This window comes from Takifugu rubripes, chromosome 12 (genome assembly GCF_901000725.2).
Source record: "Takifugu rubripes chromosome 12, fTakRub1.2, whole genome shotgun sequence".
Classification (NCBI taxonomy): Eukaryota; Metazoa; Chordata; class Actinopteri; order Tetraodontiformes; family Tetraodontidae; genus Takifugu; species Takifugu rubripes.
Window position 1 is genome coordinate 8,303,793 of NC_042296.1, and position 27,230 is coordinate 8,331,022.

General features: G+C 47.6%; 2 protein-coding genes across 4 annotated transcripts; both read right to left on the reverse strand.

The window, feature by feature from the left end:
• Positions 1-1,484: 1,484 nt before the first annotated feature.
• Positions 1,485-6,248, reverse strand: plekho1a (pleckstrin homology domain containing, family O member 1a). Of its 3 annotated transcripts, none has more exons than XM_029844567.1 (10): positions 6,021-6,248; positions 5,453-5,602; positions 4,700-4,840; positions 3,788-3,892; positions 3,499-3,597; positions 3,119-3,415; positions 2,935-3,032; positions 2,635-2,809; positions 2,453-2,565; positions 1,485-2,373 (listed from the first exon to the last, which is right to left on the reverse strand). In XM_029844567.1, exons 1-10 carry the CDS (start codon positions 6,045-6,047, stop codon positions 1,665-1,667), a joined length of 1,914 nt encoding a protein of 637 aa, XP_029700427.1. In that variant the 5' UTR covers positions 6,048-6,248; the 3' UTR covers positions 1,485-1,664. The 3 variants fall into 3 exon arrangements, with proteins under 3 accessions (XP_029700427.1, XP_029700426.1, XP_029700425.1); XM_029844566.1 differs by having other exon boundaries at positions 1,485-2,370; positions 3,496-3,597; XM_029844565.1 differs by having other exon boundaries at positions 3,496-3,597.
• Positions 6,249-6,523: 275 nt separating this feature from the next.
• Positions 6,524-10,853, reverse strand: vps45 (vacuolar protein sorting 45 homolog). The gene is made up of 15 exons (XM_003969165.3): positions 10,632-10,853; positions 9,832-9,966; positions 9,703-9,763; positions 9,511-9,590; positions 9,337-9,405; positions 9,123-9,260; positions 8,929-9,039; positions 8,718-8,852; positions 8,522-8,635; positions 8,285-8,452; positions 7,795-7,953; positions 7,601-7,708; positions 7,397-7,518; positions 7,155-7,286; positions 6,524-7,063 (listed from the first exon to the last, which is right to left on the reverse strand). The coding sequence occupies exons 1-15, from the start codon at positions 10,722-10,724 to the stop codon at positions 6,982-6,984; spliced, it is 1,707 nt and encodes a 568-aa protein (XP_003969214.1). The 5' UTR covers positions 10,725-10,853; the 3' UTR covers positions 6,524-6,981.
• Positions 10,854-27,230: the final 16,377 nt, after the last annotated feature.

Consider the following 27,230-nt stretch of genomic DNA (forward strand, 5'->3'; position numbering starts at 1 on the left):
TTTTTTTTTAATTTTTGCACCATAAAACAAGTTTTTAAAGTTCACAACAGAAATGAAAGTTGTGTCTTTTGTCCTAAGTCGCCGACCAACGAGAAGTCACATTTACAAAATCAGCAGCAGAAATTTACAGTGAACAAATGAAATTAATTAAATACAATTTGGTCCAATAGACCAAAGCAAACGTTCCTATATTAAAACAGTAAAGGTGACTAACTTGTTATCCACAGCGTGACCTGCTACGGCGCCGTCTCAGCACAAACGAGATCACTAAAGAGTCGATCGCTCGATTAGCTTCAGATCGGGCCTGAAATGTGCACGTTTCATTACATCAGCGTCAGGCCTGACCTGTGTTATTAGTGCGGATTCAGTGTTTTTCTGCACACGGTGCCCAAGTGATCAATACCAGTCGACAGCAGCTGATAATCAATACACAATCAAGAAACTTCACAGTGTTCCGCTGCTGCCAAGTCTGATAAAAACGCTAACATTGACAACAAAAGGCTAACGACATGAAATCATCCAAATTTGTGTCCAAGAGGTGGTTTTTTTCACTACAACAAGTACATTATTGTTTAACGTCTTTAAGACAAAAACTTCCTGTAAATCATCATCAACTGATCTCAAACTAAGACGTCACAGATAAATTCATTAAAAATCGTGTCCGGTTGCACATGTTTAAAAAGGGGCGTGGTCAACATGAACCAATCAAAACACTGCAGTGAACATGCACGTTGAGCTAAAAGAACAAACGCAATAATCAACAATAGAAACATGCAATTCCACAACACGGCGGGTCCCTGGTCTGGTTCCTCTGGAGGTTCTGGTTCCTGTTTACAGACTGGACCTGGTATCATTAACAACTCAACAGTTTAAAAAGGTTAAATTACTTCGCAGCAAAGATCAGGACCAAGCGAAATAAAGGCTGGGATTGAAAGGCTTGGCGCCCCCTGCTGGTGCATAAATGTCACTCTTAGTTTCCTAAATGTGACTTTAGTACAATGTTGTCAGGTTGGATCACAGATTACATATCTCGCTAGCGATCCAATGATGCTAACGGGCTAAACCTCAACCTTACGTTGAGTCCCTGATAAACACTTATTGCCTATTACCTCGTCCCTAAGGGAGGTGATCGCCCCCTGGTGGCCGCATGCAGCCATAAACTAAGCCCCGCCCCCTCCAGTCTGCTAGAACGCCACTCAAAGATTGTGACTGGCCCCAGTTTGGCCCCAGATGACTGATGAGCTCCACCATCGTTATTTAAGTCTTTAGCTGTTCACTTTTATAAAATCCCTGATTGTAGTAGAAAATCGACCCTGGAAAGACTTTTGTGATTAAACCTGATCATTTATAAAAATTGTTTCAAGACAAATCTCACATAAATTAGTGACCCCCCGCCCCCTCTCTGCACCACCACCACCACCACGTTGTGCTCTTTATTGCTGAACTCCTGGTATAAAATCTCGTAATAAAACTGGAAAACCTTTGAAAAATTGGGAATTATATTAAAAACAGTCCCTTTTCAAATTTCCAAAACCCAAACGTGTCTTTGGAAAAAGACTTTGCTGGAAATGAAGCAGAACTGTGCGGCGACTGGAGAAGATTTCAGACATTGCAGAGAGTTCTGCTGGTTTCCAAACGATCCACATTTTTGCCCCCCCCCCACCTCACGCCTTCTCGCCGTCCTCCTCGGGAGACGTTGGCGAGGCCATCGTGTCTGACTCGTCCGTCACGGCTGGCGTCGGCATCATCTTCTCGTAGGTTCTCCTGCGCTGGCGCCGGAGCGTCTGGCTCTGCAGCTCCTTCACCTCCTGCAGGACTTCCTGAGCCTCCTTCCAGGACGACACCGCCTCCTCCAGCAGGCGCTCTGCCTCAGCACGCTGGCTCGCCACGTCAAGGTCGTCTTCCCTAAGCAGGACCGGCGAAGGAGGGGACACACACGGGTTGTCAGCGGTTCTGGAATGTGAGGACTCAAAGGATCCTGATGGGCTCGGTGAGGTCTTCTGATCCGAACGAGGTGATCCCGGATCAGAACCGCAGGTTTCCGATTTTTGCAACAACGCAGATCCTGATTTCACCTGAGATGTGTTCGAACCCAGAGCATTTGGTTCAGGCGAGTTCTGTGCAGCAGGAACATCCTCTGGGTCTGGACCTGAGCACCTGGATGGACCCTGCAGAGACTCTTTGGGTTGAGGAGAATCTTTGGTTCTAGTGGCAGGAGAACTGGATCCTCTGGATCGAGGTGAGTCGGCCCCTTTGGTCCGATTCCTCTTGGCTTTAGATCGGGGAGATTCTCTTCCCCTCAGACGGGGGGAATCTTTGCCCCGGAGGCGAGGGGAGTCGCTGCTCCGGCTCCTGGGCGACCCAGAGGATCTGCTGAACCACAGAATCTGTCACAATCTGAGATGTGCACACGGATCAAGCAGAAACATTAAGCATGCTTTCGAGGACCGACCTCGAGTGGGCGGAGTCTGCACCCCGGAGGTGGTGGAGGCGAGGAGAGTCGACGCCCTTCAGGTAAGGCGAGCCGCCTCCTCGCTCCCGCTCCACTTTGGCCTTCTGCAGCTCCTGTGAGTCAAAACCAGTTTTAGAACATTTCAGAACATCCATTGACCTTCAGAGACGCCAACGTCTGACCTGCAGCCGCATCTCCTCCAGAAGCTCCTGGGCCCTCTGCATCCTCTGAGCGATGAGGCTCTGCAGCTGACCCACCGGCTGCACCGCAGACGCACTTCCTGCTGCACTTCCTGCTGCCTCCTCGGTCGGACAACGACGGAGGGCGGACCGCAGCTCGGAGCGGATCATGGCAGGTCTGAGGGAGGTGAGAAAGAGACAGAAACCTCTTGAGCCCAAGAGCAAAAGTTCCTGTGATCTTCTGGATGAGGGATTGAGCAGAACCAGAAGGTGGGCGCTTTGGACCACGTGGCCGAGGTGTACCTGGAGGACAGCACTTCATCCATGGAGGCACAGCGGCTCCGAGCGTGCGCGATGAACCTCTTCCCTGGTTGTGGTGTTCGAGACTGAGCCTGAAGAACCTGTAACCCCACAGTTGGAACCTAATCAGGTCTGTCTGATTCCCGCCCAGCTTCAGAATACAGAACAGAAGCAAGTCGAACTGAACCTGGTGTTTCTTGTGGACCTTTGCAGCATCCAGGTGGGAGCTCTTCCCCCAGGACCTTTCACTGCCCCTGGGCAGACTGCTCGTCTTCACCTTGGGCTCCTTGGGAGTCACGCGCAGCTTCGATACGTCCGTGTCGGCTCGCTGGCGAGATTGGATCAGGTCCGTCTGCCCGCACGACCCCTCCATCTGCAGGTCGTTCTCCCAGGAATCGTCACAGTCGTCGTCGTACTCCTGAAGGGCACCATCCTCCTCCGCAACTAGGTCAAGGGTCAGCATGCCATGGGAGGAGGTGGAGGCCTGTGAGGAGCATGAAGATGAGGGGGGGGGGTTACTGACGGCCGCGTTCACCATCGGATCTCAGACAGAACAGCCGGTACCACCGCCAGGAGGTGTCCTCTGGTGGGCAGGCGGCGACTGTAAGGGATCTTCGCTCGGTCTCTGGTGGGGTGAGCCAGCACGCCATCCTCCTCGATAGTCACCTGATCACACAAACACGTCAGGTTCTCTAAAGTAAGCTAACGTTTTCAACGGTTCTGAACCAGAACTGGATGAAGCGGTCCGGTTGGGTGCGTGTGTGTTCCTGAACATCTGTTCAGCGTCGACGCCTTCATGAAAGGGAATTGCGTCATACCGCGGCAGATTTAACACATCAAAGGAAGGAGGACCGACCTCATCAAAGGATCGGTTCTTGGCTCTGGTGACAGCCACGTTGAGGGCGTTGATCCATGATTCCTTCTCCTCAGGACTGACTGCAAGAAACAGAAGGTTGGGAACCTGCAAAGATGCACCGTGTTACCGTCCATCTTCAACTTCACACAGAAAAAGGTCGTTATCATCACAGAGGTCAGACTTTTAAAACAGGATGGACGTTCTTCGACCTGCTGACGGGAACAAACCTCGACCTGCTGACCTTCCTGGACCCTGATTCTCTCCCACTAATGTTTTGGTTTATTTATTGTAAAACACGTGGCTTCCTAAACGTATCGGACCTCTTTTCACTCCCAAACTCACCCAGAGTCAGAAGGGCTCAGGAAGAGAGGCAAATTTGAGGGTTTTTTCGGCCGACTTGCTGATTCTCTTCAGCTGCAGCGGAATCAAACGTGAAAGTGCTGCAGGGATTTTTCTGTTGCATCATCATCCCACTAACAGGATTGTGCAGATTAAACCTTCCACAAGAGGAAGAAACAACACGCTTGGCCAATCTCAGATCTGAACTAATCCGGCGACCCGGAGGAAACCCACCAATCAGGGCGCAGACACAAAAACACGCAGCTCGCACGTGCACGTCCTGCACGTCAACAAGCTCCATATTAAAGGGCAGAATAATGATAATTACAGACTTAATTATTAAATTGTCCAAAACAGAAGATCCTCTCGTTCACACTGATCATGTGACCCAGCATGGCCGACCACCTCTCCGGCCCCGTGGACCCGGCTAATGGTCCGGATCACACCTCCAGAACCTCTCACCCACTTTCATCTCACAGTGGGAGGAGAGTTAATCACCGTGCACGGCCCTCGATGCTTATTTAGATGAAACAGCGCTGGTGCTGCTGTGATGTCCCAGTGGGACGTACTCACGCTGTTTCCGGGCCTTTTGCAGCGCAGCAGAATAAAGCGGCTGTGGTTTTTCTTGCTGCGACTCTTTGCTTTGCGAAGCTCCTCGGAGCGCTCGTAATCGGCCAGATGGAACACTTCCTGTGCTTTACGGTCGTCTTTTACCTGCAGACACAGAACACATTAGCACCAAATTAAACTGAAGAAAAACTCGTCTTATACGCTAACGTCACAGCAGCGACCCACAGCTGACCGCACAAGTGTTCAAATCAGACACCGAGTTGGTTTTTCTGAGTAAACTCAGCATATTTTAATTCTAATCAGGTCAGCAGGTTTTCTATCAGGCTGTGATGTCAGAGGTCACATGACTCCTGACGGCGACGCAGCACCATCCAGGTATGAATCAGCATCGCTCAGGAAGATTAACCTGAACCACAGAACAAACACGATTTTGGTTCTTCTGGAGCTAGAAGATTTTATTATTAATAGGGAACCACGCAGGGCCTGTAGCGCCCCCTGCCGGCCGAGCAACATCAGCCTCCTCTGGCATTTTCTCCCGTCATCACGTCATCAGAGTTCTAAAACCTGCAAATGCTGCTGAATTTTAATGATTACACCTAACCTGAGTGGAGAGAAAGGGAGATTCTTGAGATTATGATGATGGTGTAGGCGAGTTAAAGAGGAATCGTGAACAAATCACACAATCAATCACTCTGAGCGGCAGAAAACTACCCACAATCCTCTCTGATAGCGTGCAGACATCAGCAGGCGTCTCACCTCTTTCTCAGAGATGTAGAGGTGTTCTCCTCTGAGGATCATGAAGCGGTTCCTCCACAGTTCTCTGAAGATCCCGCGGCCGCAGAACTTCCTGATCCAGCCCACTTTGTCCGGCTGCTGGGTGGGCTGCTGGCCCGAATCCTGGACCCCCTGAAAACCCACAAAGAACCAACGGAGAAGACTTTAGAAGACAGCAGGAGCATTAAGTGCGCACACAAAACACTACGGCGCACTGGTAAGCCCACTTTCCTCTGCACCTGATGGTATCCCATAATAGTATCACGAGCATCTCGGGGGCCCATTCATCAGAAAGTCTACTGGTTACTTTTCTTTTCGTATATAATACTACTTGTGCTATGCTGTAGTGTCAGTGTTTTCACTGAATTAATACTGCAGCAAGCCTTCATCACTTCATCATCGTCCCTTTTTATCTTTAGCCTGAACCGGGCTGATGAAGAGGAGCTGATCTTCATCACCAGACCGCGTCGGAATGGTCGGACGGACGGACGGATGGGTGGATGGATGGATGGATGGAAGAATGATGCAGATGAGCAAAACGCGTTCCTACCCGTTTGCTCGCCGCGCTCTTCTTCATTCTCCTCAGAACTCGCCGGACGATCACACGGACGCGGAGGTCGGTCCCGGTCCGGCGGAATGTTCGGCGGCACCACAAAAGCTCCGAGTCCGGTAGATCCTGCACCGATAACCCGACCGTTTGCTTCTCTGCTCGGTGTATGCGTGTGTGTGTGTGTGTGTGCGTACAGATGCTCTCTCTCTCTTCATCGTCACGCGTGAACGCGCTCGGACACGTGATCGCGCGCTGTATTTGTAATTAGAGCGCGACTCTGCCATCTAGCGACACGACCTGGAATAACAGTTATAATAACGACTGCGCCGCTTAGGTTTGGTCTTTGTATTATTGTGGTTTAAATTTAATTAATAATGATATGAACAGCCACTGAAGCAACATTTAATACAGGTTTTGAGGTAAAGGTTGACTTGAGGGTTTGATCTCCATTGTAATTTTGTTCTCAACTCATCAGGTCCTCCATTAACGCTCAACTTCATCACTTATAAGTAAAAACATCAGTTTTATTCATTTCAGCAGTCTGACATTGTTCTGGTTCTGTTGGGACTAATACAAGATCAGGAGAACACCAACTCAACCGCAGCATTACCTTTAGCTCAGTAAGCTGGAGGTTTTTACAGACTGTCCGCAGCACTTTCAACTGCAGCAACGCACGGACACTTGGTATGGATCAATAAGTGACTACAGATCAAATGTTGGAAAGTGACAGGCATCCATCTCCAAACAGAATCTTCCACGGAGATGAGAACACATAGCAGAACACACTGCTTTACTAGTTGGTGGGAGTTGATTACTGGACTGGATCCTCCATCAGATTCCGAGTGTGTCAGATTTGTTATGAAAAGCTCAGAGTGGTCAAAACAACAGGGATCTTATTTTTTACATTTAACCCACAACACACGAACACAGGTGGAATGTTGCTTCATCTCCTACAAAATATTCAGTTTCGGTTACTATGACGACCGGTTCCTGCTGGTCTGTCGCTGCTGTGACCTGTTGCTGACATCACTTCCTCCAGGAAACTGAGAGAAGAATATACATTCAGGTGAAGGGGAGGTGTTTCACAGGAGGCACCAGGTTCATTTCTGTGGTGGAAGACTGACAGGTCCTCACCTGTTGGTGTTGTGGATAGAACTTCCTCCCAAAACGATGCGGACTCCCGGTGAGCTGCGGTTCAGGTTGTAGACGCTGAGAGCTTCTTCAAATGTGGCACCACCAATTATGAAGACAATGATGTCCTGAGGCCTGTCTCAGGCACACGTGCACACACACACACAGAATAAATCAGTTGTGACACCTATCAGACATCAATAAGTACAGTAACCTGTACGTGTGTGTGTGTGTGTGTGTGTTACCTGTCTCGGAGGCTGCTGGCGCCCAGGTAAGGAAATTGACTGTCTTTCAAGCGACCTTTGATCAGCTGATCCAGAGTGTCATTGAGGAGAGGTTGATGCTGAGTATACACATTCTCCACACCCTGGTAACACACACACACACACACACACAGGTGAGTCCCTCTTTCTGCAAGCGTGTGTGTCGATGTGCGTGTGTGTGCATACTGAGAAGCCTTTGAAGAACTGTTTGGTGATGGCGACGGCGTCTGTAGCCGTGATTAGGTCACTTCCTCTGACCCTTTTCCCTCCATACTCCACCACTGACTTCACCATCTTAAACACACACACACACACACACACCCGTGACTTCCTGACCAGTTGTCTCCAGCTGGGACGTGCTGTTGGTGTGATGACATTACCCTGCGGTGTCGCTCAGATACTCCCCTCTTGCTGAGCTCATCCATCAAAGCCGGCAGGATGCTGCTGCTGTGGCGTTCATATCTCAGCGCGTAGAGCATGACGAGGCGGACGGCGTCCAGCTCTGTGACACGCGGGTTCTGCAGGAGCCGCCGGACCTTCTACAGAAAGCCCGAAAACATTGTTCTCCGTCACGCTCACCAGCTGCACAACATCAGGCTTGTCCTTTGTCTTGTTGGTTTAACAGTTTATCAATTGCAGTCTCACAAACACCCCACAGTGTACTTGATGACACATCATGCACGTGCATACACACTTCTTATTTCCACAGCAACAAGAGAAACATCATACTTTAAGTTGCATTGCTGATATAATTCATGTTAAAATACAGGGTCCACCCTTTAGGGGGCAGCACAATTCCACTGACGTTCATGTTTAGCTTGTCATTAGTGCGTAAGCATGTGTGTAGTGTTCCAGGTGTGTGTTGGCTACCTGCTGGGCACTGGAATGGTCGTTCTGACAGGCCAGCTCCTGCTCCACCTCTGAGACTTCCATCAGCCGACGTTCCGACACCAGCCGAGACAACTCCCCGACCACTGTCACGTGTTTGGACACGGTCCCAGACATCTTTTTAAACTGGGGGTAGTTCTCAACAAAGGCCTGAAGAGAAAGGGAGAATGTGTGTGTGAGACATCGACACCAACAACCACCTGTCTTTGTGTGTCTGACCTTCATATCGGAGATGGACTCCAGCTTCTGTTGTCCTTTTGGTTTTTTCTTCTGAAAATCCTCCATCAGGTTTTTAATGTTGGTACCAATTTCCCCAAAATTCAGGTACAAGTTCTAAGACACACACAGTTTTATTAGGCTGGACTCAGGTCGGGTCACATGGTTACCTGGACGCATCACAGGTGAGAGGACTCACATTAGCGTAGAACTCATCGTTATCTGCAGAGAGGACCACCTCCCTCAGGTCTTTACTGATACCGGGGACCCTGGACAGGTCGATCCGGTTGTTGTTAAGTCCCAGGAGCTCATGGACCATGGCCTGGTACGTCCACTGCAGGACAGGACAAGACACACATTAGAACCAAAAGTTTGATTTGGAAACTGTGGATCACGATGTGACCGCGCACCTGATTGAGCAGAGGTGTGATGGCGTCGTCGCTGCGGTCGAGGATCAGCAGCACAGGAGGAACTTCCGTCTTCCTGAAGTCAAACAGCTCGTACTCCTTTGTGATGATTTGCTGACGGAGAGAAGAGAACGTGTCACACGTCCAAATAAACGCGCGTGAGCTCACATGTGATGAGGGGCTGTTGCCCTGGAAACCTTGACGCTCTCTCCGAGCCGTTTAGCCATGTCAGACGACAGCTGGTAGCGGATCATTGGACATTTCTTCAGAGCCAGCAGGACAGAGGTCAAACCATGAGTACAGCGAGACAACATGGAGGATTCCCAGCTGCGCCCCTGAAAACATGGAAATCACCATCAACCGAATCTATCCAAGCAAAGGGAACAAGTGCGACGGTGTGTTCTCTCTCACCCTGGCCACACCCTGCAGGTTCAATGAGAACAGGTGAGGATTGACGGCAATGAAATCTCCGTAAAACTCCTGCAGACACAAACAAACACAGTTCAAATCACAACATCTTACTGTGACCAACAACGAGGAGCCACGGTGACCCCTGAAAGATCAGCATTTGGTCTGAACCCTCACCTGCACCTCAGCCACCACCTCCTGTTCATCAGCCTCAGCCAGAGCTTTGATTTCACTCTTACTGATCACGTTACTGAAGTCTGGAACACACACACACACACACACACACGCGCGCGCGTACGCATCAGTGTTTAAGCATTAGAAGACATCAGACAGTCCTGTCTCCTCTGTCTCCTGCAGTCAGACACTTACAGATGAAGTAGACGCTGTATTTCGGTCGTCTAAGCTCCTGGATGAGTTGCTCCACATTCTCCTGCAAAAGGCAGACACTGGTCATCCCGGTTACTATGGTTACATCCTGTGGGGGTCAGGCATGAGTACCTTGGTGGGTCTTAGAAAGCAGATGGCCTTCAGGTGTTTCATGTTGTCTCTGTTCTTGGAGTCGATTCGCTCAAACAGATAGACTTCCTTCTGCAGGATTTCTGACTGAGTGTACACCACACTCACAATGCTGGTCTGCACACACACACACACACACACACACACACACACACACACACACACACACATATAATAAAAGGGAGATCTGTGGTTCCACTGCCTCACTGAAAGCATTTTTCTCCCGGTTAGGACAGAAACCCCGGCTGGATTTTGTCCCTGGGGGCCGCCTACTGGCCCCCTGGTTTAACAGAACCCCCTACTGACAGGTCAGTGCACCAAATTCCATTCAAAAATCCAATCCGCTTGGCATGTTCTGACATCGGTGGCAATAGAAATTTCAAATAACTCGATTCAGTTTAGTGTGGAGAAAAGACGGTGTAGTTGGCTGCACACACAAAAACACACACTCTAGACTCGGGGACACGTGTATTGCCCAGTCATGGGCAACCATGGAAAACTATAACTTTCAGGTGTATAAGGATTTGGTGCCAATAATGTTTATAAGGCGAGAGAACTGTATTTAATAGATTTTACTAGTTTAATGAAGCTATTGAATGACAACAAATGACTGGCTGTTGTCTGTGTTCTTCTTTATTATCAATTTGGCGATTTGATTCTGTAATAAAACGTAAAACAGGTTTGAAGTACAGTCCTCAGTACAAGACTTGCCCTAACAGGCTGGACCTGCCTGGTCCCGATCACAGCGGGGCCTGTAGCGGCTGCGGCCGGAGGACTCTCACCGTTTCTCGGTCCATCAGCAGAACCTTCATCCCGGGTCCACTGTTCTCAATCATTTTGGTGACATACTGCTTCACAGCGAGCGTCACGTTCATGGTGGCGACGCAGAAAGTCAACGACAAGAAAAGGAGCAGAGAAAGCCGACAACAGCGGAGGAGCTCTGGCGAAAACCAGCTGAGCTGATGCTACGAAAACATCGCTGCGCGTTTACTTCCGGGTCTCTGACGTCACTAGCGCGTCCGCGTCACGCGGTCATCCAGATACAGATTTCGGTCATTTTAATCCAAGAATTAATTCATAAAAGTCTAGTATTTTTTTGATGTGCTTTGTTAAACTAAATAATCGATCGTTTATTCAGTACATTTTAAATTAGGGAGAAGAATTATCCTTCACATTAAAAGGTACACATAGTTTTTTAATATGCATAAAACAACAGGGAGCGTTAGGATAGATTAACATAAACGTCATATGCTAAAAGACTTTAATCCATCCAGCTAATAGTCAGCCTGACTAAAATCAGAGTTCGCTAATGTGTGTTCATACTATATTAAAAAATATTGTTCCATTTGATATTTGATTCTGTACATGTTTCACCTGTTTAAAACACGCTGGCTTAGATTGACAACGCACACTGAGACTTAAGTCTTTTCCGCCAATAAATTCTGATTATTATGATGTAATAGATCACATCTGGATATTTCTGGGTGGATTTTCTTTGCAAAAGCAAAACAGGACCGCGCTGCCTTTATTGAATGTAAATATACAGTCAAAAATCTAAATTTGATGAGACAACTCCTGCTTCGTGCTCTAAAAATCCACTAAAGCTTTGTTTTAACCCACATGAGCCTGACGATTAAGTTAGCTTCAGCCAAAACCTCGTGTTCCTGTTAGTTTAGAGGACATGCTAAAGTGTGTGAAACATCGTGAAATCCCAGGCAAACACGCCCCACACCACAGGAAGTTAGCTATGACATCTGGCGAAAATGTAGCAAATAATCATGCAAATTCATAAACTGTTAGAAACTAAGCAGGAGTGTTTAGCGTTAGCATGCTATCAGTTAGCAATATTCAGTATGCGCAACAAAAATGGGGTAATCTGGGTCAACTAGGACTATTGGTGCGATGTTGTTTATTTTTCTGTGCTCTGTTATGGGTTGCGCTTTGCCCGATGAGCAATAAAAGATTATTTTAAATTATTTCAGTTATACATGCCATTATTCTGCACTTCGCAGCAGATATCAATCCGCCGTTAAACAGGTCTTATCTACGTACATAATGAGATGGGTTGGTGGAAGGATACTCTAGTGCGCTCCACGTTACACAGCCGTGAACAGTGTGTAATGGCTCTCTGCTAACACCTCTCGGTCATGAAGCTCGTGGATTCATTCTTTAGTTTTGGAAAAGGCGCAGTTTAAAGGTGGATTTTTATGGAATAAGTGATTAGTTAATATACGGAAGGTAAGCGAACTTGGTCTTTAGTCGTTTCAATGTTAAGCGCGAAGAGTTAATGAATTCTCTGAGTAGCTGCTAGGCTAACCATTAGCCTATTAGCATGAGTATAATGAAGTTGGCTGTGTTGTGGGTGCTACAGTCAGCACAACTGTTCAATTTTCAAAAAATATATTTACACAAATAAGATCATTTAAAATGCTCCGTGCGCTGCTGGTTTATTTGACAAACCAAATACTTTTGCTTGCTTCCTAAGTTTTTTAAAATAGAAGGCTGCTTGACTTTTTACACTGATACCCTTTATATCAGATCAATTTTTATATATTTGTTGAACCTTAAAAAAATCATACGATTAAAATATAAAGTGCGTAAATGAAACGCAAATAAGAGTAAACTCTAAGCTGTCACGAATGAGGTTAGTCTGTGAAGAAAGTGATTACATTTTATCTTTAATGTCATTGCTTACGCAGACATTCACTTAAAATCGAACTTTTATTATTATTTCCTCCCAGGAGTGTCATGACATTAAACCTTTCATATTTTGGAATGACATTTGCCAGATGTGAACAGAAACCTTTTACAAAGTCTCTAAATCTGCTGTCACAACGATCTGACTATATATCTCTAATAGTGTGAGATGGAGAGAAGAAATCTAGAGTTGCACCTCAAATTAAGTGATTGGCCATCTTATTGATTAACTACCAGAGGATCAATCAGCTAAATCTTTGATACTGAAGATTTCCTCATCAGCCTCTGACAGGAACTTAAGAGATGGTGACAGTTTAAGATGTAGGAGTTGTTACCTGTGTCTCTGTAATCATCATTGCTATGGTAACTTCTACAGTGGCTGGTGGAGGGAGTGGTGTTGAAGCCTGGAGCAGAAGACGTTTGTGGCCTACTGATGGATAACAAAGAAGACAAGGCAGCAGTCAGGGTGATACCTTTACCACTTCAACCAGTGGAACCAGCAAGCAGGAGCAGCAGCCGCGTTAAAGAGGTAAATGGACACATGTGACCTGATTGGACATGAATTGATTCCTGGTATCACTATCAGGAAGGCTGTGTCATTGTCAGACAAGTCTGTTTGCTTTCACCATGGAAACTTCTGCAGAACTGTCAGATAAAATTGGATTTCTGAAAATAAAAAGATTTCTGAATAATTCAGCGACAGCTTAAGCAGGGATCAGATTCTTGATCGGGATTCTGATTTCAGGTGGGCTGATTGACATTTGTGTGTTTTCAGTGCTCAAGCGCTCCTCTGAGCTTCATGGTGAATGGACAGCTGATGCCACTGCTGTCTACAGGTCAGACACTTCATGTTGGCGTCGGTAAAACATCTGGACCTGGTCTGATTTAGCTCATGTCTCTCCCGCCCCCTCCTCCCTGCAGGTGCAGAGCTGAAGCTGTGCTCTCATCCTGGTAGATCAGCCAGTGGGTTCAACACAGTCCAAGACCTGATTCCTGTGGAGAACGCCCACCACACCTGTGGAACCACCGTTCAGACCCCTCCATCACTGGCTCATTCCACACCTGTCATCACAGGTTATCCACTCTACCTTTGCAGAGCCTACCCTCATCCTCATCCTTATGCAGCATCACCTGTTGTTAACAACAGCGCCACCTGCTGATGGCGTTGTCCACTTTGTCTTACAGCGGTCGTCTCGGGTGAAGCAGCTGAGAGAGTTTTCAATAAACACAGTGTAAATGAGCCAGTGAGTGGAGAAAGGACCCAAGCTGCACCCATCTCCCCAGATTCCCACCACCCTGCAGCTCCAGCAAAACTGCCTCTCCAAGGTTCGTGTTTTCATCCGATCAGCCTCTGTCAGAGCTGCAGCACCAGGTGGATCAACGGAGCTCTGAGAAGCATAGGAACAGGCAAAAAGGAACAAAGTTGAACACGCAGATGCCATCTCACAAATCAAATCAATCTTTATTTATATAGCGTCTTATACATTCAAAATTGTTTCAAGGCGCTTTCCAGAAGCCCAGGGCCTGACCCCAGACAAGCAACAGTGGCAAGGAAAAACTCCCCTTTAACAGGAAGAAACCTTGAGCAGGACCAGGCTCATGTAGGGGGACCCTCCTGCTGATGGGGGGGCTGGGTAAAGAGAGGAGAGGCACAGAAACACACACAAAAATACACTATACAACGGGGGGTCAGCTGGGCCGGAGGTCATCATGCAGCTCCGAAGGCAGCGATACCTGTCAATAAATAGAGGGGAGGGGGCAGAAAAACTACACAGGAATCAGCATAACTAGTCTGCTTGATGAGGAGGAGGAGAGGAGAGGAGAAGAAACCATGACCCAGTGGGGTGACAGAGGCCTGTCAGGTGATCATGTTTCCGGACCCCGGCAGCCTCGGCCTATAGCAGCATAAATAAGATGTGACCTAACAGTGAACGTTTGACTAGATGCAGGAACCAAACCTCCATCCTCAGCTGCACCCACATTCCACTGAGCTCTGATCCAGAATGGTGCAGGAAGAGATCATAGCAGGGTCATGTTTGTTTTTGTTCTCAGGTAACCTGGAACCCGTCTCTCCTCCTGACTGTCAAATCTGCAGATCTCAGTACAAACTGATCGCCGAGCTTCGAGGATTCATGTGTGTAAGTCGTCACCCCAAATCTTGGCTAAAATAGTGAGGTCAGATGTTCACTGCACCTCCTGCACTCTTGCAGCTGTGCAGTCCTGCACTTGCTGACAGTTTGAACCTCCTGAAGAAAAGGAAGAAGCAGTACCTGAGGAAGAGGAGGAGGACAGAGAGGTATAAAGCCTTAAGAACTGACAGAGGAGCTCAAACTGTTGGCAAAGTGTGCAAGACTAGACCGAGACTGGAACATGGAGCATCTGATGTGAGTCAGATCAGAACCTCATTTTTCAGGTAATCAGAGCAGTAAAAGTCTTATCATAGTGTTTTGCTTCCTGTATTCATCTTTCAGAATAAGAGCCCCTCACCGGTCATCTCCACCACACACAAAATGCCCGACGACGTTGAGCCAGAGCAGCTTAGCCGCTCTGCTTTGCCGTTCCAGCACGACCAGGATGAACCTCTGCATAAACCTCAAGGCAAACTGGTGATCATGGTGGAGGACTTCTACTACGGCTCCACCCCCCAACCGCCTGTCACCAGTCAACAGTCAGAACAGCTAGAATGTGCTGGACCGTTCGACTGCATCCACTGTCCAAAGGCACTGTACAACAACATCACGTGAGACGCCTTCACACACGCCAGCCAGCAGACACGTGTGTTGACCGTCTTTACAGACACACTTGAGCCTGTTGCACCGGCCGTATTTATTCTGTATTTAAACATGACACCACGGAGGATGTAATAATGCATTAATAATATATTTATTTGCATTTCATTTCAGGTTGATGAATCACATGCATGAGCATGTGTCCAACATGTCTTTGCCAGGAGGATCCTCTGAAGGTCGACGTCCTACATGTCCCCATTGTTTCCGTTGCTACTTGTCTCCATTCCAGCTGCAGAGTCACATTGAGGCTGTTCATCAACCAGCAGAACAACCAGCAGGTGTGTATCTGTCTATTTCTGACACGTTCCTTAGATGTTCTCAGAATCCCTCAACTCTGATTGGTTGTTGTGATGCTGTGTGATTCAAGTCTGTGTCTGAATGTTTACTTTAATTGCGTGTCCCCCCCATGATGGTTGATGTGTGGTAAAAATCACTTTCCTCCCCAGGCAAGTGTAAGATCTGTGAGTTGACGTTTGCTAACGAACCGGCGTTCCTCCAGCACATGAAGTACACCCACAGGCCAGGAGAGATGCCCTACGTCTGCCAGGTGAGTCCCGTCCTTCGCCATCATCCCTGTCTGACCAGTCATGGTTACTAACGTGTGGCTCTGTGTCCCGCAGGTGTGTGACTTCAGGTCATCCTTCTACTCAGATTTGTGTTTTCACTTTGAACAGTTTCACGCCAACACCAAACATTTTCTGTGCCGGTACTGCCTGAGAGTCCTGCACAACAGCACCTGCTACCAGCAGCACTTCAGCATACACCAGGTACCACACCTACACACACACACACACACACACACACGTACCTGCTGAGCTGTGCGTGTCCCTAATGGCTTCTTATGTGCGGCTGTGTAGATGAAGCATACGTACACCTGCGATAAGTGCCGCCTCCACTTCCTGTTCATTAAGGAGCGTCTTGAACACGTCCGTCTCCATCACCGGACTCACCTCCAACCTGCACAACTCAGTGGAATCAAACCTGGAACCAAGGTAACCAAACACCACCGTCAGCATCATCAGTGTGGCATCACGTGGCAATGCCGGCCACGTCACTTTTTTCCAAACGAGCAAAAGAAAGAAAACAATACACATAAAATCCAACATGCGCATCAGCATCCCTATAAACATCCAGCCTATATAAAATGTAACAATATATAATTTCTATAGGTTTCATCCACATAGATATATCGTTCATATACGTCACATAAATTCCTCGCCACGTTCCGTATTAGCACACCTTTTCTACCTGATTATACATGTTTTTAAACAGATTTGTAGCTTGGTGTCCATCTAAGCTGCTCCACAGCTTGACCTGTTTTCATTGGCGTTCTTTTCCACCACATCCCCGTAGATTATACCCTCCTCTCTTTCTCCCAACATCCCTGCTAGAGGATTATGCAGCAAATGATTATTTATGCCGATTGAATTGAAGCAGGTCCTTAAACAGTGTGTGTGTGCTGTAGGTGACTGTGAGGACTTACTCTGCCATCAGGACACCTGAGGACAAGAAGGGAAGTCAAAAAATGGATCACTGTAAGGTCAGTGGGTTAAGGTTTTTGACCTTCTGGTCAGATATGACGGCGTCTAGCTTCACCGCAAACAAGTTCAGGTCTTCATTTGTTTGTGGCCAGGTGGTACATGTTGACCTCCCTTCGCCCACACCAGAAGCTCCTAAAAGAAGAGCAGTGGAGACTCTGGGACCACTGCTGTTCTCCCTGAACCAGGCCAGGTACCATAGTCACCTCCATGCAGACAGGGCTCTGACCCGAGTACGTCCTGTTTCTGCATCTCCCTCTCTCTGTTTCAGTGAAGAAGACCACCTCTCTGCTTCTTCTCAGCGTTGTCTTGAGTGTCTCTCCTCCTTTCGGGACTTCAGGTCCCATTTTCCATCTCTAGTCCACTGCTCACTCTGCAGGTTTAACACCTGCTGCTCTGTCGCCTATGCCAACCACATGATCAGGTGGGTGGTACCTTAGTCTGCCCCAAAGTGTCAAAAAACCCGACAAAATGTTAAACGCGTGTGTGTGTGTGTGTGTGTGTGTGTGTGTGTGCAGTAACCATGCCATCAGCAGGAAGAAGCCTCCTTACACCAGTGTCTTCCAGGCTAATCCAAGGTAAACACTTGATCTACACGTCTGGTTTCTGAGGAAGCATCAAACATCCACGTGTGTTACTTTTGTGTTTTCAGGTTGCTGCAGACTTTGAAGTGTACAGTTTGTTTAGTTACGACTCGCAGAGGAGACGTAATGGCCAATCACCTGACTGAGAGGCCAGACCACCACTGTGTCGTGCTGACACACACCGGTGCCGTTAAATTATTATTGACTGTTTTCACTGAGCATCTCATCATTAGCTGTTGTCACGCATTGACTTTATTCTTTTTAACGCGTGTGTTTCAGAGGTCAGTGTAAATGGGGGGAACATAACCGGAGCACAGTTAGCTGAAACCTGCAGGTGTGTCACTGATCCACTGTTTGTCGGTTATTGGTCACCATAGTAACGTTTGATCTGACCAGGTTTGATTTGTGTCCTCAGTGGTTCACCCTCATCCAAACTGATGAGTGGATCCTTCATCCCGTTTCACCTCCTTTCATCTCATCAAAGCTCCACCCAGCTGTCAGTCAAAATGCTCCCCGCCCCCCTCCGCTTCTCCTCTTCTCCTGCCATGACTGTGAAGTTTCTGGGCCCACAGGTGACCAGACCTCTCACCGTGTTTGCTTCATGTTCCTCTACAGCTGCAGTCACTGACGTGTCACCTGACAATGTTTCTTCTGCAGCCTGATGGATCTCCACTGTGTTCTTTCAAACAAAGGATAGTCTGCTCTGCTCTGATCCACGGCTTCTCTCAGGCCTCCAGATCTTACCAAACACCTCCTCACAAAATTCATTCCTGGATCCAGCAGAAGGAGCGACAACAGTCGGAGACGTGGTACTGGAGCACAGAGAAGTTGGCCGAGTGGGTTCTGATCCAGAGGGAGCAGCAACTGACTGTGAGCGAAGAAACCCTGATGCAAATGGCCGAGGAAGCTCTGGGGGAGACCGACGCCACCAGCTGTTATAACTGGGTCATAGACTTCCTCTTGAGACACAAACTCAGTGTGAATCCTTTACCTGTGGACAGAGGCCACCACCCCTGCGGGCGTCTGCCCACAGACATTGTCGCCAACAGCCGCGCCTTCGTAGAGCGCCTGTCTCCACAGGTCAGTGATACCGTCGGTGACGGTGGCTGTTCAGTCACCATCTGAGCAGCTCAAACTGATCACATGACCTTCTTTGCCTAGATCCGCAGTAAAGCTCCTCCCCTGGTGGCCACCATGGACGAGCTCCCCATCTTCATTAACATGGACCACTTTAGGAATCAGAACCCATCAGCCTTCCAGCTGTCGGGCCGCGTTTCAGACGAGCCGGTCTTCAACGTTGTCCTCACTGCACTGGTTGATGGGACTTTACTGCCACCGCTGCTGCTCTTCAAAGGGACTTCCTGTAGCATCCCTGAAGGCTTCCCAGACAATGTTCTGCTGGAGGCTCGGCCCGAAGGATTCACAGACCAGGACTGCCAACAGATCTGGATGGACAAGGTCTGTGTAGCCGCCCAGTCTTTCATTTCATTAGAGACCACTGTGGTCCTGGAATCCTGTCCTCCTGTGCAGGTTTGGCGGCCCCACACGTCTGCTCATGGGTCATCGTCACATCTGCTGATTGCCGACATCCACCGTGGACACCTGGCTGAGGAGTTCAGACAAAATCTGGCCTCCGTGTGCACCAACATCTTCTTCATCCCATCAGGGTGCAGCAGCTGCGTGCAGCCGCTGGACGTGTGCGTGACGCCAGTGCTGCACGATTTCATGCAGGTAGCCCCGCCCCTTTCTCACCCGCGGTCTCCTCCTCTCACCCGGGTTCACCCACTCTGATCTGTGTTCTCCTCCAGGCCCGCTGGAGTCAGCTGGTCTCTCAGGGTGGCCTGGATGGTCTGGGTCTGGACCAGCTGGCTCTAACCCTGGCCTGTTGGCTCAGTGAGGTGTCCTCCATCCTCAACACGGAGACCCACTTCCTGCGCAAGTAAACCACAGTTTAGTTTCTCAAGTCGTTCTGAAACCAGTAAAGTCGAGTGACCCCAGATGATGCCCACTGTCTGTTCCAGGTCGTTCTCCTGCGTGTCGAGTCTGCAGAGCCTGGAGAAGGACGAGGCGTCCTGGATGCTCCGGGTTCTGAGCAAGACCCTGCTCCAGCCTCTGGACTCGCTCGTTCTTCAGTCCGCTCAGTCCCAGTTGCAGGTGGTGCTCATCGTGAATCCAGAGGGCAAGAAGAAGAAGGAGCAGTAGGAGGAGGCCGACTCTGCTCCAGAGACACAACAGGATCAGTGTGAGCACCGTCACTTGTGATCGGTTTTATGGTGACTAAAACGTGTTGTGAGCTGCACCTCAACAACACCATTATGCCAGTGGCCATCACGTTGTCATGGAGACCATGGCGCACTACCTCATACATGTGACACACGTCATATTTTTATGATCATTTATGTTTTGTAATAAAATGAAAAACATCCTGATGGAGTGTGTTTGTATCGCAGCCTCAACAACAACACCGACCCAAACAAATAAACACATCGGGGGGGGGGGGGGGGCTTATTCTCTGACATCATCGGCTGCTGGAGCCATTTAAGATGGTTTCAGGGAGTTTGTCCACCTCAGGTCATCTGTGCAGCATATGTTTCCGTGGCAACCCAGGAATGAGGCGAGCCAGCCAACGAAAGCAAATGCTGCTTTGTAGATTAGGTCTGGAATGTTCTAAGTATCGATTATTGGCTGTTCTCTATTTTTAAACCGCATGTTTCACCAAGTCTGCAGGGGGAACCCTCAACAGCTGCAAACACTCAGCTTGAGTTTGGTCTCCCACAGATATCAACAGTCGGTTCTCACACACACACACACTCCTCCAGGTTGAGCTGTACAGCCAAATAAGATCCTTTTTGTGGTGGCGAGGTCTCACTCTGCAGAAACATCGCAACAATTCATCATAACTACTATTTACAAAGACTTTCTAAGAGACTGAGATGGAAGTGGTGACAAATTTATGGTTTCATGTTAGCATTAAAGTTTGAGCGTTGCTATAGAGATCATGTCTGCATGCTGGCATTTGTGTAAAGTAGTGTGTTTTTCTACACGTTAGGAATGATGAGTGTGCAAGAATTTAAGTCCGTCAGATTTTGTCGTCCTAAAAGTTCAGCCAGAAAATAATGTTTAATCAAACATTTGTGCCAAAAAGAACGTAGTTGTATTAAATCACACACACATGCAGTTAACTCACAATTAAATATAGAACCATGAGAACATGACAACTTTCCCAGCGCACCCAGAGCAGAGGCAACCAGTCCAGGATGACCCTGATCAGCTGGGAGTTCTGGGATGGGAAGACCCTCAGAACGAGGTGACCTCTGTCCGTTTCTGACGTGACCCTTGAATCTGGAGTTAGCTGCTACGCTAACAGAGTGGGAAACTCTCCTTTCTGAGCCGAGGAGAAAATCCGCTGCGAGATGGTTTTCACAGGATGTTCACACACAAACACACACACATACACACACGCTCGGGGTCAGTGACCTCGGAATGATTTACTGCTCAGGAAGGTAATTTATTGCAGAGAGGATTCACTTTTTAGAGAAAAACTTAAACCAAATAAAACATTCAATTTATTATACATTCAATTTGTTATCAAACCACAGTCTCAAGATTTAAAGCAGCTTCGTGTAATTAATGTTATGGAGACCTTCACACGACATTTTCCAATTCTTTAATTCACTGATCAACTACAGACGGTCAGCATCGGTTTTACCAGCCTTTTCTGAATAAATTTCCTGTTCTGAGTTCTGTGTGAAACAAAGAGCAGATCAATGCTGTGAGAACAGCAGCGAACTGTGACTTCCTGTCTTTTGTTCCCCAGATAACGACTGGTCAGCGATGCTAATAGGTGTTAATTCTTCTTCTGGTCTTCCAGCTGTGGCATCACAGGAAGGCGACAGTCACCAGAACAAAAGCTGCAGCTCAGCTTTTTCTTTCCCACCAGCAGCTCTGACGGTGACAAACATCTTTGCTGTGAAGTGAAAATACCGAAGTTTCTAATCTCCGAGAAACATCTGGAGCGTTACATCTCCTTCGCTCCCACTGCTCCCAAACCTCCCAGTATTGAACCAGATAAATGGAATTGTTGCATGTCTCACAAATTCTCCTGGTGATTATCTAAGCATCTAAATAAGGTATTTTATGACAGCAACGATGATGTCAAAATGTGCCGTTTCCCTGAAAAAAGAATAGTCTATTGTTCACAGCCAGAGAGAAGGAACAATTAGAAGGAAAACAGCTGGACCAGGTCTCCAGGACCAGTCTAGAAAGTCCGGAGGTGTCAGTGACCGAAGGCCTTCAATGACCACCGTGGTGCCTTCAATGACCCTCGTGGTGTATTCAAACACAGATTTGTAGAGGAAAGTTTTTTAGGAATATTGTCCCCCCCACCCCCCTCAACTTGGATTATGTGGGAATAATCTTGGCAGGAAAAGGAGACCCCCCCACCACCACCATTGCTCCTCCTCCTCATTTCTCTTTCTTTCTTTTTTTCTTTCTTTCTCTCCAAGTTCATTCCCAGCTCAGTCATTGAGGGCATCACACCTCCTCTCTGCCCTTCTTTCATCCATCCATTCCCTTTCTCATCATGTCTTCTCTCACTTTTCTGTCTGTTTATCTAAGCGGAATCTCACTGTTCCTGCAACTGACTGCTGGTGAGTCCTTGCTGTGTGTGTGTGTGTGTGTATGTGTGTGTGTGTGTGTGTGTGTGTGTGTGTGTGTGTGTGTGTGTGTGTGTGTGTGTCTCTATTGGGCTGGTTTCATGTTTTACAATGTGTTCCAGGAAAGTTGGGATCAAACGTAATTAGAAACAGATTCCGGTGATTTGTGGTTTTCTTCACTTTTTCACTGAAAAAGAAGGAATTTTAACGTTAGAAAAGTTTTTAGGACTTAAAACGGTTCTTCTTTAGGAACCTGGATCTTGTTTGATGTCTGCTGCAGCTTTGAACGCTCTCTCATTCTTGCCTGAATTTAAGCTGCCAATTTTTCCAACATTCCTCATGTGACCTTTTTCTGGGTGTGTGTTCACACTGTTAACCTGAGGAGGTCGATGGATCACAGCGTGAACGAGTGTGATTGCCAATAAAGTTAAAACAGACACAAAAGAGAAGAACTGTTGCTGCCAGAGAACATCCTGACCTCAAGGGTCACTTTACTGTACCTCCTGAGTTAATGTGGAATGCTGGTTACCATGGAAATGAGAATATTCCACTTTAGTCGGAGCATTGTTGTGTATCGCTGTGCACGGTAAACAACAAAACAACAGCCCTCATAGGAGTTGTCTGAATGTCTGTGACACCAGCAAACACTGACAGATTAGATCACAACAGGAAGTGAATACAGGCAGCCATGTTGACCACGCCCCCTTCGTGTGCTGTCACACTGGTGGCTCCGCCTCCAAGAGAAGCTCTTTTATTCTCAATTACAACTTTTTAAAAGGTTACAAATTTGCTGGTGCTCAATTGTTTCCAGACTATTGTGATCTGACATTACCCTTTATTATTCATTCATGTTTAACATGGTTATCTTCTTGATAGTTTAACGTGATGACTTAACATTTTAGCATTGTTAATGTTAGCAATGTGTTTTTAATGGTTCCTGAACAGATGAAAGTTTATCACTTCTTCTTTGTTATTTTGCTTTATGTTTAAAATATTTTCTATTTAACGCTTCAATCTAAAATTGTGGGGAAAAAAACAAGAAATTAAAGTGTTGATGTATATTAAAACCATTGGGAAATGACTGTTAATAAATGACAAACGCATTTAAAAGTTTGATTTTGTTTATCCATTAATCTGGATTCAAAATGTCTGTTTGAGCAGCTGGTTGTCATTTCTTCTTCCTCCGCACAATTTGATTGATGTCTGCGCTGTCCGTGCGTGCGTGTACTCGTGCGTGCGTGTCACCTGGTTTCTATTTCCCGCAGCGCTGGATTAAACTCTGATTGACAGGCTGTTCGTGATGACACACGTCCTGTTTGGGACAATTAACAGCCTTCCCCCACAGTTCCCAGCATCCGTGTGTGCGCGCGCGCGCGCGTGTGTGTGTGTGTGAGACAACACAGCAGGAAACAGGAAACCAGAGAAGAAGAAGCAGCAGGAACTTGTTTGAGTATAAAAACAGCTGCCGAAGTCTGAGAACAACTCTGAAGTTTTAGTAGTTCAGCCCAGTTACCAGTTGGGTTTGGACCAGTTCACCCGGTCTCTTCATGGGTAGGATGCCTCCGCCCCATCATCCACCATCATCCACGAAGCAATGCATTCTGGGAGGACAAGAGCAACAGTGGTTAGCAGAGGTCTGCTCTTCCTCCCCCTCCTCCTCCTCTTCCTCAATGATGTCATCAGCACGTGGATCATTTCCTGTGATGCAGAGAAACTGGAAAATTCTGATGTTGTGAGATAGAAATTTCATCGGTTAAAAAATGTGGCTTCGGTGGTGGGGATCCTGATGTGATGTCCTGTGGACAGGAACACCTGAGGTCCACACAGTCCACCTCTCTGATGTCCAGAATCACGATGGGATGGATTCAACTGTCTCACCGCTGGTTTGCGTCTGTTTTAGGTTTCCAGCTTCAGAGTGAAGACGTCACTCCCACTCCCGACTATGACTCTGACTACAAGGCCACCTTTGATTACAGCTTCTTCAGTCAGTCTCACACACACACACACACACACACACACACACACACACACACACACACACACACACACACACACAGACACGGATGTCCTACAGCTTACTTACAGGTGTGTCTTAAGGTAACGCCAGCAGTGAAGACTTGGACAAGTTCAGTGAACAATTTGAGGACATCACCGTTACCATGGCAACCACTCCAGAAACAACAGAAAGGGGCAGGATTAATGTTCACAATGCTGCACCACATCCAGAGTTTCTGGTAAGTGCACACAAGCTCAGTTAAGCTGAGCTAAATTTAGTCCAGTGTGGAGTTAAAGGGGTTTTATTTCCAGTTTGTATTGAGTCTGTTGTGTAAATTGTGTCTGCAGGAGGTCCGAACGCTTCTCTGGACTCTCTTGGTGCTGATCACACAACAGCTGCAACACACACTCTAGGAGCAGCACCGGGTCAGCGGGTCAGGAGAATTTAGGAGGAGTCATCTTAAGGAAGCTTCTCTCTGATTGGCTCCTTTCTCTTTTTTGTTTGATCCTGAACCAATCAGTGAGGCTCACCTGTTCCGAAGTGGGCGGGGCCACCGGCAGGTGTCCAGCTGGACAAGCCACACAGCTTCACGCGCAGCACAGTTCACCACGGCAACGTTTGGCACTGAATCACTTTTTCTTCTAACCAATCAGTTTCTGCCTCCTCTGGATTAGTGGATCTGGTGGATTAACATGGACGCTCATTCACGCTAAAGAAAAGTTAGAGAGAAAAGAAAAGGAAGTATTTTCATGTGTATGAAATAAATCTGATCTTTGCACATGAATCTGACCTGAAATCAGAAATCTGTGAGAAGGCAGCGCTGTTTATTACACACAAGCTGATCTTTTATTACCTTTACTCCAGTAAATTAGCTTGGATTCAGCTCTGTAGTTAACTTATTTGTAAAAGCGTATTGTTACACTTCTGTTCGACATCATAGTCAATAATGAAACAGTCATATTTAAGAGTTTCAATCTTCGATGTTTGAGGTTTAAACCTGTGAAATTGCTGTTAAACTGTTCACCACTGACTCACATGGATGCTGCCAGTAACCGAACGTCTGAGGACCCTGGAATAACGATCCATCAATCAATCAGCCAATCGACTTCTGCTGCAGTTCATCAATATCCAATGAGTTTCCAGGAAATAATCAAACAAGCACTTTATCTTTGCCTTTCACAATAAAATCTATTAAAAGTTCTGAATCATTTTCTCCTTTTAACCAATACATTTACTTTCTCTGACCCATTAGAACCAGTCCCCTGACCCTCTCTGACCCAGTAGAACCAGTCTCCTGACCCTCTCTGACCCAGTAGAACCAGTCCCCTGACCCTCTCTGACCCAGTAGAACCAGTCTCCTGACCCTCTCTGACCCATTAGAAGCAGTCTCCTGACCCTCTCTGTCCCATTAGAACCAGTTCCCTGAGCCTCTCTGACCCATTAGAACCAGTCCCCTGACCCTCTCTGACCCAGTAGAACCAGTCCCCTGACCCTCTCTGACCCAGTAGAACCAGTCCCTGACCCTCTTTGTCCCATTAGAACCAGTCCCCTGACCCTCTCTGACCCAGTAGAACCAGTCTCCTGACCCTCTCTGTCCCATTAGAACCAGTCCCCTGACCCTCTCTGACCCAGTAGAACCAGTCTCCTGACCCTCTCTGTCCCATTAGAACCAGTCCCCTGACCCTCTCTCACCCATTAGAACCAGTCTCCTGACCCTCTCTGACCCAGTAGAACCAGTCTCCTGACCCTCTCTGTCCCATTAGAACCAGTCTCCTGACCCTCTCTGTCCCATTAGAACCAGTCCCCTGACCCTCTCTGACCCATTAGAACCAGTCTCCTGACCCTCTTTGTCCCATTAGAACCAGTCCCTGACCCTCTCTGACCCAGTAGAACCAGTCCCCTGACTGGTTCAGGTGTTGGAGCGGCAGGTTTATTCCTGGCAAGCGACAGTTGTGATGAAGCTGACATCTGTGATGAAACAGGAAGTGACGGTCGCCGTGGGCCCTGTTTTATTTCAGGACAGGAAGCTTCAACACCTTCAGAACCGAGCTGTGAATGAACGTGACAGCTGACAGAAGCCAGTGAAACCCATAACTTCGTCTCCCAGGATGCATTTCACTCAGCCAATCACACAGCAAGTGTCAGGAGGTCCTGTCACGTTCCATCAGCTGAGGCTCATGGGTAATGTAGTAACAGTCAGGTGGCGTCATCAACTCAATGAGAAACTTGAGCTGTTGAAGGCAGCAGGAGATCAGGACCAGGATCATGGACCAGCAGACCAGAAGCAGGAGAGCGCAACCATCAGGAGAAGACCAGTAAATGGAAACCAGCGCCACACACGGCTGCTGTAGCAGCTGTTTCGGGAAACATTTAATATAAATGTAAATCAGCTTCAGATGAGCTGTGAGCACGTCAGCTTCCCTTTGATCTGGTGTTTATTTAAGTGTGGCCTCATTTTTCACCTGAAGGTCTTTACAGCTGTGATGCCATGACCTTCTTCTTCTGAGGTGTTTGCGAATAAACAGCGGCGGCGGCGTCCTCGGCTGATGACGCTCGTCTGATGTCTGCAAATTTATCTTGTGCGTGCAGGACTGAGCCGAGGTCAGCAGAACGCCTGACGTTTGTACTTGAACAACTCTGAAGTTTTACGAAGGGATCGTGTCGTCATTGGAGAAAATGTTTAAATTCCGGTTTTAGCCGGAGTGTTCGGTTTCCTGCAGTCAGTGAATGCAGCATGGGTTTGACATTTGACTGGTAATAATCGATGAGATCAAATGAATGCAAATAACTGAAAGGAGGACACAAAGACTTCCTGCGTCACGATGCGTCCAGAGCTGATGCGACGGTGTCCCTGCAGGTCAAACCGTGATCACATGTCACAAAACAAAACTCACCGTCGTCGCTTCACAAAATAAGGAAATTTCACACACACGCAACATGCCGTGAAACGTCACCAGAAGATGACAGATACAACATCAAAGTGACATCTGACCTCTGCGGCATCATGCTGTCATGGCAACACTCCCAATATTCAACATGGAAGAATTTCTGTGATGTCATGAATGCATGAATACAATGAGCAGCAGCAGGAGGAGGAAGAGAAGGAGGTGCTATAAAACAGG

Bases quoted from the DNA above. Each gene is read 5' to 3' on its own strand.
- plekho1a (XM_029844565.1), bottom strand. From the start codon at position 6,047: ATGAAGAAGAGCGCGGCGAGCAAACGG. The intron at 3,416-3,495 runs GTACCGGCTGTT...TGCTCCTCACAG, and splicing joins GAGGACACCTCCTGGCGGTG to GCCTCCACCTCCTCCCATGG. The intron at 2,810-2,934 runs GTACACCTCGGC...CACCTCCCTCAG, and splicing joins GATGAAGTGCTGTCCTCCAG to ACCTGCCATGATCCGCTCCG.
- vps45 (XM_003969165.3), bottom strand. From the start codon at position 10,724: ATGAACGTGACGCTCGCTGTGAAGCAGTATGTCACCAAAATGATTGAG. The intron at 9,764-9,831 runs GTACTCATGCCT...TGCCTTTTGCAG, and splicing joins GCTTTCTAAGACCCACCAAG to GAGAATGTGGAGCAACTCAT. The intron at 7,287-7,396 runs GTAACACACACA...TGCCTGAGACAG, and splicing joins GCCAGCAGCCTCCGAGACAG to GCCTCAGGACATCATTGTCT.